General features: G+C 31.3%; 1 protein-coding gene across 1 annotated transcript; it reads left to right on the forward strand.

The window, feature by feature from the left end:
• The first annotated feature begins 6,143 nt into the window (after positions 1-6,143).
• Positions 6,144-10,520, forward strand: LOC144562119 (thioredoxin O, mitochondrial-like). The gene is made up of 6 exons (XM_078311281.1): positions 6,144-6,382; positions 6,494-6,559; positions 8,438-8,488; positions 9,381-9,460; positions 9,958-10,002; positions 10,088-10,520. The coding sequence occupies exons 1-6, from the start codon at positions 6,196-6,198 to the stop codon at positions 10,187-10,189; spliced, it is 531 nt and encodes a 176-aa protein (XP_078167407.1). The 5' UTR covers positions 6,144-6,195; the 3' UTR covers positions 10,190-10,520.
• The last annotated feature ends 439 nt before the right edge of the window (positions 10,521-10,959 follow it).

Genomic DNA, 10,959 nt, shown 5'->3' on the forward strand with positions numbered 1-10,959 from the left:
ATTGAATGATTCAGATAAATAGATTGTTTGAATTTTGATAACAAAAATATTGATTCATAATATTGACCAATTCACGCCATAGATAATACCATAGCCTCACTCTATAAACTTTATATAATTTTAAATTTGTATACAATTCATATTTGTTGAAATCTATGAAAATTAAGTCCATGCTTTAATGTCACGTTTAGCATAATAAAAATTGACCTCCAACCTTTACTATAAAAAAAGGAAAAATTGAAACATGTACGCTAAAGTTGATGTACAATAAGGTGATAATTGTTTGTTTGTGTTACATTTAAACGCAACCAAATAACTGTGGATAGTTATATTATAGTTAATGGGTCTTTGTATCGGAGATGATGATAATTAAGTTGACCAAACTACTACTAATCAATTCGTTTATGTTTCCACTTTTATAGCAAAATTAGCCAACCACTTGTTAGAATAAAACATCACTTGCAGTGTCGAAAGTTTTAAAAATACCCTCAATAAAAAAAAAACAATAGTTAGTGAGAATTTCATATTTATACGAACCGTAACGTAAAATGGAGAACTCCAAGACAAGGGGCTGCCATTTGTAGTTGCGAACCCGCAAAAACCAAAATTTCCAAACTATTCCATTGATATTTTATTAATTTGTTTAATAATTTTCAAAAATAGAAAGAACAACTAATAATTTGAAAATGTTAGAAATAACACCAAACAAAATAGATAAAACATCTTGTAATTTAGATGTACTAGAAGGACAGCGAAACATTTTTTAGGCAAGATTTTTCCCGACTATAAAAAAATTAAACTATTTCTTGGTGTGTTACTGAAAAAATTAAAAATGCTTTGAATATGAATTATTGATCCTAGTTTAAAAATCACTTCTATATAAATAAATAAATTATCGCGATTCTTTTAGTACATCAAATTGTAAGATACTCTATATATTAAAAAAAAGTAATAATTTGACATTTCGTAACGATAGAAAATCATTTTTTTTTCAAAATATATGGAGTACCTTAAAATTTAAATGTATTAGAAGGACCACGATAATTTTTTTATTTACTAGAAGTGACCTTTGAACCGGGATCAATAATTCAGATCGAAAACATTTTTTTTTCCAGTAACCCACCAAGAAATAGTTTAATTTTTTTTATAGCCGGGAAAAATCCTGCTTGAAAAATATTTCAGAGTCCTTCTAGTACATCTAAATTATAAGATGTACGTTTTATCTATTTTGTTTGATGTTCTTTCTAATATATTCAAATTATTAGTTGTTCTTCTATTTTTGAAAATTATTAAACAAATCAATAAAAATTAAACGCAACAGTTGGAATTTTTTATTTTTGCGGGTCCGCAATGATAAATGATGGCTCTCAAAGAATGGGTCCACCATTTCATACTGTGACCCGAGTAAATATGGAATTCTCAAATCAGTGGTCTTTTATATTGAGGGTATTTTTAAAAATTTCGACTTGCAGTGACAACTTACCTCTTATTTAATACGTAATTCATTCATTTCTTTGTTTGTGTTTTTAGGTTGGTTAGTTTTGTTCAAACAACTTTGAACATTTTACATTTAAATCGGATTTGTTAGAATGACAGTGAAATTCATGCTGACAGTTTAGATTTATAGAATATTTTAGATTCATAAAACACTAAATTCGTTCGCATGGATCTTAATGCAATTTGTAGGGATAAATTTTTTGGTTTTCTTTTTGTTTTGTTACCTTACAATTTGTTGTTATTTTTGTTGAACTTTGTATATCTCTGTGGGCACTGGCGGATCCACGTTCAAATTGGGGTAGGTAAGTGTCTACCCCTGAATTTGAATTTTTTTATTTCGATTCAGTACTAATTGTTCAATGTGCCTACCCTTGATCCGATGTAGTGCCTACCTCTGATTCGAGTTAGTCTGGTTCTTGAATTAGTTCCTTGTGAGTTTTGGTCGATTATGTGTATTTCATTTTTTTTAATATGCGATGCTCTATTTCGTAAATAAAATTAATAATAATAACAGAACAAGAAAGATCTGACGGTTGAATCTATTATTACAATTCTAAGGAAATATGTTGGTCGAACTTTTTGTACATTTTATTATTAAACACTTATATTGTTGTTAAATTTTTTATCTAAACTTTGACTTCAGTTTGCAAATTGCCTACGAATAGTCCCATTTTAGATTGTGCCAAATGAATTTTTAATTAACTTACTAAAAATATTTCAATGCTGTATCAATTGATTTTATGATTATAACATATTTTATAATAAACATAATTATAGGAATTGAGGTGTAATTGTGTACTCGATAAGTTAATGAGTTTGAACTCGATTAGTTATTTGAATCTGATTAATGCCCTACACTGACATAAATTATGGATCCACACCGACTGTGGGTGTGTACTACATTTGATGTAATTTAAAAATTATGTAAAAGAAAACACAAATCATTAATTGTTCAATATTTTTAGTAGATGGCGGTTATGTTTTAGAATTAGATATATAATATACTCCTAACTTTCATAAAAAAAATCCATAATTTGTTTATTTAATGAGTTATAGTGGAATCCACATATTGTAATATTATTATTATTTTTTAAAACCTTCGCAGAAGCTGCGAAGTCGTGAAGAGAAATCAAACTCTCGATCTTTGAATACAACAACTCCAGGACTTTTTTCTAGCCAATTGTATTACCTCTCCTTTCTCAGATTGTAATATTAGTTGAGTGAGTCTATGGGCATATTACAAATTGATATGTAATACAGTTTAATATTTTTATTTTGAAAATTCTAATAGTTGATCTGACCGTTTCATATGATTTCTATATGAATGTACTTGCAGATCAAATTTTAAACTTTTGATTTTTTTTACTAATTTTTAAGATAGATAGAGAATCACTTGATCTGAAAATTCTAGACTAACAAAAAAATAGTAATTCTTACCTATCTTAAAAGGTAATAAAATAATTTAAAAAAATATAAAATTCGATCTATAAGTATATATTTATATGGAATCGGCCGTTAGAATTTAAAAAAGAAAAAGAAAATATTAATCTGTATTGCGGATTTGCGGTGCATTCCGTGATATGCATATTACCATAAACTCACTCATATTAGTTTCCAATTAAACTGGGAACAATTCTGCTTCGGCATGGCGCTGAAGCATTTTAATTTTCTTCGTGTCCATTTTAATTTAAAGTGGTGGAAAGCAGTAGCTCCGCAGTCTGGTCCACAGCCTGTTTATCGAAATTGGACGTATCCAGTGTTTTAAGACTGGAGAAGATTATCAAACAGTTAGATTCTAGTACTACTTGTACTACCCCTTCTGTATATGGTATCTGGGTCCAGCTGGTGTTGTACTACTGCTTCTAGAATTGGCATCAGATCAATTCCCAGCAAAAATGAAGAATGAGTTGACAGAGTCGATATTGCCACATTGGTGTTTTGAATGAGAATTTGCAAGTTGTTTATTTAGTTAATTAATGCAAATGTCTTTTAGCGCCAAATGAAAATTTACGGAACTATCCACCATCAATGTACATTTTTAGCGGAATTATCCCATGTATATATACTTGATTGTGAATTTGTGATTTTATATATATACTGTTTTGAATTTTGATCCTTTATAACTTCAATCTTCAAAAATGTTGACTAAAGAAAAGTAGATGAAAAGAAAATATTTTAAAAGATCAATGAAAAATAGGGATATCTAGGTTGGTTAGAATTATAATATAAAATATTAAGATATTAAAAAAAAGCCCTAGTAGATCCCACTTTCCCCACCAAATGTGATGTTTTAGTCTCGTCTAACTCGCCTTATTAGTTATGCTAACTGTAAATTTAAAATCTTTGTTTGTTTAAATTAGTTTGATTTACTTTTAGAACATCAATACAGAATTAGGCTAATATGACACTAGTGTTATTTCAAACTAAATAACACCACATCTTAAACCGTTAGATCTGCTTTAATATTCGTACAAAATAAAGTGCTTGATCAGTAAAAGCGGATATTACGAATATTAAAGCAGATCTAACGGTTTAAGATGTGGTGTTATTTAGTTTGAAATAACACTAGTGTCATATTTGCCTAACTCATCAATACAATGTAGGTAGCCTAAAACTACCAACCAAACTATTAGACTACTATCATAATCAACACATTAGATTTTATTTATTTATTTTGCATGAGATTGGGGTTGGTTAGTGTACCAAAAGCACATTTTTCCCAGCTATGGTTAGAATGTGAGCAGATCTTTTGTGATGGTTAGAGACTGGTATTCTGTGTCGAATAACACTGACAATCAAGATCAAACACCTCTATTCTATTGCCTATTGGAATTTATTTACTTGTTAATTTTTTTTCCTATTATGTTAACGAATAGAAATAATCTTATGTAGTTTTAAATGCAATAAGATATATAATATCTTACAAAAGTTTGTTATTCTCACCCCGTTAAATCATAATAGGATCAAATACAAGAGTAGAACTAGGGTGTTCTTAAGCACACCAAAGTGTTTGGTGAGCTTAACCCCAAAACTCATTAAATCGGTTTCAAATAACGAATTCGAACCGTTGAAACCCGCATCCTTACAAGTGATGCATCTATATGTGAAAATTTTAAACATTCGAATTAATTTAGTATAATGTCAATCGGTCAAAGTTAGAAGGTTAATAAATTAATTTTAGAGCATTCATTTTTTGAACGTTTTTTGACCGCTTGACTTTATACTAAATTAATTCGAATGTTTAAAATTTTCACATATAGACGCATCACTTATAAGGTACGCGGATTTCAATGATTCAGATTCATCATTTAAAATCTATTTGATGAATTTTGGAGTTAAGCTCATCAAACACTTCGGTGAGCTTAAAAACACTAGTTCTACTCCAAATACAATATATTCTTATATTTATCAAATAATAATTCTAACGTACATCCAACTCGTGTACATATATTTAGGAAAAAGTATTCAAATAAAAAAGTTGTTGATATAATTTTAATTTCTGAAATGACACGTATATCAAATTCGGGTTGACTAAATATTTTTAGGCTTTCATCAAATAATTGAAATTTTTCAATGATGGAATTTTTAAACTGACTCAAATGCGATGCATACCATATCTAAATAATCGAGGACACGCATATAATTTTACTATTTTAGTTTGAATACAATTTTCAATATATACAATTTATAAAAGTTGGATGCACATGAGAATTGTTTTTCCTGAAATGAACTTAAAACTTGTTTCCCTCTCAATAGATGATCGGTTGTAAATTATGACTTATGAGTTATGAATTTGATTGAAAATTGAGGGGCAGAAATTTTTTATGAAAGCTTGTATTGTGAAGGATCAATGTGTCTAAATAAATAATTGGAACTCAAACTCTAATATTTTGAATTTTCAAATTTGGAGTTATTTCAGTTTGTAAGTTTTCATAATTTAAATATTCTGAAAACTTGCTCTGGAAGTTAGTAGACGAGGAGAGAGAGGATGAAAAAAAAGAGATATGATTAGACTTATCTAAACCCTTTTGCTTGCTCTAAGTTATATCATTGCTTATGTATTGCTTATGTATAGTGTTGTAGTAGATCTAAGTCAATAAGCCCTCCAGATTCTTAGGTTTGACCGTTTGACTATATCTTTTGAAAACTCTCACTATATACTACAAATTGATAGCAACGTGCCAATGTCCTCTCAATTTTTTTTTTTTGTAAAATGAAAGTAATTTGTTGATAATTTTATTCTATTAACTGCATGTTATGAAACTTAAATTTATTATTCGTTATCGCTTAGAAATATACAATAGGAACTTGTTCAGATTATTCTCTGTTGCACAATAAAATAAAAATCATTTTAAACATCGATCGTGTATAAACAACCATTTGTAAGATAAAAAGTAATCATGGCATACAAAATGACAAAACGAACAACAAAATTTATTTGCGATGTGTGTCTATCACTCAGATAATAAATTGTTTAAATATGAATGTATTTCATTTCAGAAAGGAAAATTGGGCTGAGATTTGAAACGGGCCGGTCCCAATTTATAGACAAAAAGAAAGAAAACAGGCTTTTAGTAGGCCTGGCCTTAATTGTCAAATGTTTGACCGCACAACGCCTCTCTTTCAATTGACGAGAGAACCAAGAAAGGGTTTTAAGAGCAAAAAGTAAAAGACGAAGGGGCTACACCGAAAAAAGAAATGTTTCGCCGGGTGATTTCTCGCCTCTGTCAGCTCCGCCCCCTGCTCCTCTCCCAAAGAGTTGGTACTTTTTCATCTACACCCTCCTTTTCGTCTTATTCCGATTTTACTCCAGTGCTTCGACCCTCGTCAGACCGCCAACTGTCTCCGTGCTTTACTCCATTTTCTCGATCGTTCGCCTCTTCTAGTAAGAAAAGAATCAAGTTTTGCTTTTCGTATAATTTTCATCCACCAAGTTTATGTAGATCATTTGTTTATTTTGTTTAACTTATTGTTCTCTTTGTGGGTAATTAATTAGGCAGTTCTAACTTGGTGATTGTTGGGTCTGCTGATAGCTTCAAAACTTTGCTCCAGAAGGCTCAAGGTCTATCTTACTTATTATTGAATAGTTTAGAGTATTGTGTATACTGCATGCAATCTCATTTACATCATTCTGATAGTTTGATTTGACTCACGTGTGTTAGTCTATCTATCCATGCCTAGCTGTAAATGTGGTGCCAAAAGTAAGTGTACCTGTATTGTTTGTGATTGGTACTGATACTTGCTTGCTGCTTTTATTATTTCCAGTACAGTCAAGCTTGTACTAGACTACTGGTACTGATCATGATGGGTAGTACCTTTTGATCAACAGCCGACTACTATCATCACCTACCACAGCTACTGCTATAGTTATCCTAGTCATGATTGCCACTAATGATCTAGTACACTATTGGTAACTGTAGCAACTGGAAATCTGGTAAAATACAAAATAAGAGAGGGTTAAAACGATTAAATATGACTGACTGTACCATGCATTTCGCAAAATGCTACAATGGACTGGCATTGAGCTTTCTTTGACCCCATTTTTTTGCGTTTTTGTAGGAACTTTATTCCTAATTCTCACCAATAGCCCTAGCTATTTAGTCCTTAAAATATCAGTAAAAAATAAATAAACAAATTATGTTGTCAGCATTGCCTTCTTCTTGATACTGTTTGCATCCTTACTCTGTAGTCTGTAGTACCTTGGCCTCTTGATGTCAGCATTCATCTTAAACTTTCTTTGAGCAAAAATATTTTTCACTCTTGCAGATCACTTGCACTTTGTCATCAGCAATTTGTGACAATTCCAATCTGACATATTTGTTTAACAAAAACGTCATTCCAACATGTTGTAATATGTGGATTGGAGTTAACATCCACAGTCCATTTGGGAACAGCACATTATTTTCTGCGCTAATCTCAAATAACCTTGGTACTCTGATGACGCTCCTACAAATTTGGACTTGTAACCCTAGCTTCCCATCTTTGTTTAGGTCCTGTTTGATCTGTGATATGTATGACGCAATTTGGTTCTCATGGTTATTAAGATTATTTTAAATGCGACCCTCAGACTCACTAGATTCTGTCGTAAATTATGTATATTTTATAATTCTCTCAAATGAAAATTTAAAAAATTGCTTAACAAATGACCTTATTTATGATATAATTGAGGGAATGACATGCAAATTCTAGTTTACATCAAAAGTTCATTCTTGTCCTGTCCAGAGTAAACCAGCTCTTGACCATCTATAATGACCTTTTCTTTTATTTTACATGCACAGTTTGTGGTAAAGCAAAATAAAATTGGCTTTAATTGAGCATAAATGACTTCCATTTCATGTTTATTTGCATAACTCATTTACAATTTTTAAACAGATTTAATAAGTTGAGTTAATTGCATAGGTAAAGAATATACAAGTGACTTCTAAAATTTAGGAAGCTGGTAAATTCTTATGGCAGTTAGCATCATCAGTGAGTTATAATTTAATCTTACATACTGGGCCCAATTAATGCCTTAAATAGCCTACAGTTTAGCAGAAATCAATCTAAAAGTTGCATCATAACTGGTACTTGGTCTTAATTATGTGCTGTGGTGTATAACCATGACAAATCATGTGGCAAGCATAGTATCTTTTCTGATAGTGCAACTTTGCAATGTCTAGTTGCTAAATATAGGATTTAACTATAGATAAGGCTATGAAAGTATGTATTTTTACGAATTTCATATACAGGTCGGTCTGCTTTAGTTTTTATTGACGCGCTTATAAATCTATAGTACGTCAATTTAGCTATCTTCATTGAAAGCATACCTCTGGTTGTACTGGCAGGTTAAATTCTTGATTTGGAATTTGGTGGAATTGTACTGCTTTCTGCTTTTCTTTCTTCTTAATGAAAATGCACAATCTCTCATATATTTATTTGTCTTTTTTTTTTTTTGGTGTAGATGAGAAGCTTCCAACAATTTTCTATTTTACTGCGGCTTGGTGTGGTCCATGTGAGTAAAGTTAGCATTATTATCGTCTATTATTATATGTTGGTTCATTTATTTATTTGTGTACTATTGTTTCATTTGTGAAATTTTTATTGATGCCACTGCATATAAGAATTATATTGCATATCTCAATGGAACTTCAAAATGACGCTTGCAAGTTTGTAAGGTATAAAAGTAGCTTTTGTGCTCTTGCCTTCTCCAATTTGTTCAAAATATGTCAATGATTCCCCTCATATGTCTCTGTTTTCTTCCGCATCAACCAGCATATTTTGCAAAGTTTGGGCATACTCTTTTAATATTGGGAGCTTCCACATTTTGAAATTTTATGTTAGATTTTTTATCATTTTCTTTGGATTTTATGTGCATGAAGAAGTTTCCTTTTGATAAAAGTGCATCAAGGCATGTGCTATTTTTTTTAATATGATATTGAACTTATTTGATTGGAAATGACACCTTAATTAATTGACCTGTTGATGAAATAATGCTAGCTCGGGGCATCTGTGGTTCTTTGGTTGTGAAGCTATCAATTTGTTGTTTCTAGGTTTACAATATTAAGAGGCTTTGCATGGGTATTCATGAAATATTATTGTGTAATAACTCGTAAGAGTTATTCCCTATGCCCAATCCTTGAATTGGTTAATTAATTTAAGTAAAGAGATAGTTCTTTTCTTAAAGAAGTTCGCTTTCTGCAAGGATCTTTCTGTAATAACAAGAATTGCTCATTAGTTTCTCATCTCTATCAAGGGTCTGGTGAGTGTGAGTGCACTTCTCATAAAATAACAAGAAAATAAAATGCAATTCTTTTCACGAGTTGTCAGTTGTATGTTTTTCCGTCCTTTGGTATTCATGTTTGCATATCTGTCGTATCACTTGTTTTAATTATTGTTTGTTATAGGCAGGGCAATATCACCATTCATTGAACAGTTGAGCCATCAATACCCAAATGTTACTATCTACAAAGTTGATATTGATCAGGTATTTAATTTTTGTAGCTTGGATCGTTTAAAATAATCCAAATTAACTAAGTTCTAATGGTGCAACGAAACCTCAGTTGAACTTCAATTACTCTGTTAAACCTTGTTCAGATGGAACTTGTGCATCAATCAGACCTAACTTGCACAACTATGTATCAATTTGGGCTCAGTGTCAGGCCTAATTGGACTAGCAATGTACTGAGTTGAATAAAAGAAAAGGAAAAAAAGAGAGCTTAGGAGTAGAACATGGGTGTGATGTGCTCACCAAACGCTTTGGTGAGCATAACTCCATAATCTATCGGATTGACTTCAAACGATACAAATCCAAACCGTTGAAACTGATCTACTTCACGAGTGATGCATGCACATGCAAAATTTTGAAATTTTTCGAATTCATTTAGTACAAAGTCAAGGGGTCAAATTCACACCCTAGTTCTACTCTATCGTCTTATGTACTATATTGTTTTCTTATATTAGTTGTTGTTCTAATCCATGTAGGAGGGTCTTGGAACTGTCCTCAATGATCTAAAGATTTACTCTGTGGTATGCTTATGTCCATATTTTTGTGATTGAACTCTTTTTTTTTTCTTGGTTCACTATCCTGATAAAGTGGTTATTTTTTCTGCAGCCAACTTTTCATTTCCTCAAAAATGGTGACAAGGCAAGTGAAGTAGTTGGTGCCGACGTCGAACAGCTTCGGAGCACCATGGAAGATCTCTACCAAGAATAAAGAAATAACACCTGTGTTGGGTGCAAAGTGCATTGCTTGTTTTAAAGGTTACTTGCATGGAAGACCAAATGTACCTGTTGGTGTTGGCATTTCCTTTGGTTAGTTTTCTTCTCAAAGCAATATGATGTCAAATAAGTTTACATGTATGGAAAGAGCTTAGCATAGTCTTACAATGTTAGCTCTGTGGGCCTCTGGGATTTTATGTGATAATGGATTTAATTCATGTGTTGTTGGGCTATTTGTGATTTTTGGTCTGTACTATTTATATGCTGTCATTATTTTATAGAGCAGTCTTATGAGAAAAGTATTAATTTAAATAATTTATAAACAATCTCTCTTATTAATAGAAATACATAGAAATTTTCAGAGCCATTCAACAAATCCGAAGGTATACTTGGTCTAAAACAAGGTGTATTGTATAAAAGATATGTTAATTTAAAAATATGTGCTCTTCTCAGTGCAGCCTGAAAGGTTGTACTGACTGGTTCATATGCACCATGTACCATTAAATTTAGACTCTTCAAAAGCTTGTTAATCCAAAATGGAACATGAATTGCAGCAGAATAAGAATTTCTCCATTCCACCATGCAAATAGAAACACATTTGAGTGGAATTGTTTGAGATTCTGATATGTTTTCATTTAGGTAGTATAAATCAATTTCCATGTAATTCACAAGTGAAACCATAAACGGGCCGTACTGACTGCTTATATAGTAGTGGTAGTGTGGTACTATGAGCCAATTGTAGACTGATTAAAAGTGACTGGTATA

The sequence above is a fragment of the Carex rostrata genome, chromosome 11 (genome assembly GCF_964058835.1).
Source record: "Carex rostrata chromosome 11, lpCarRost1.2, whole genome shotgun sequence".
In the NCBI taxonomy this organism is placed as follows: domain Eukaryota; kingdom Viridiplantae; phylum Streptophyta; class Magnoliopsida; order Poales; family Cyperaceae; genus Carex; species Carex rostrata.

What these genes read in the sequence shown, in the direction of transcription:
- LOC144562119 (XM_078311281.1), top strand. Translation starts at nt 6,196, where the DNA reads ATGTTTCGCCGGGTGATTTCTCGCCTCTGTCAGCTCCGCCCCCTGCTC. An exon ending in ACAAAGTTGATATTGATCAG is followed by an intron (nt 9,461 to 9,957) that starts GTATTTAATTTT and finishes TAATCCATGTAG; the next exon opens with GAGGGTCTTGGAACTGTCCT. An exon ending in ATCTAAAGATTTACTCTGTG is followed by an intron (nt 10,003 to 10,087) that starts GTATGCTTATGT and finishes TTTTTTCTGCAG; the next exon opens with CCAACTTTTCATTTCCTCAA.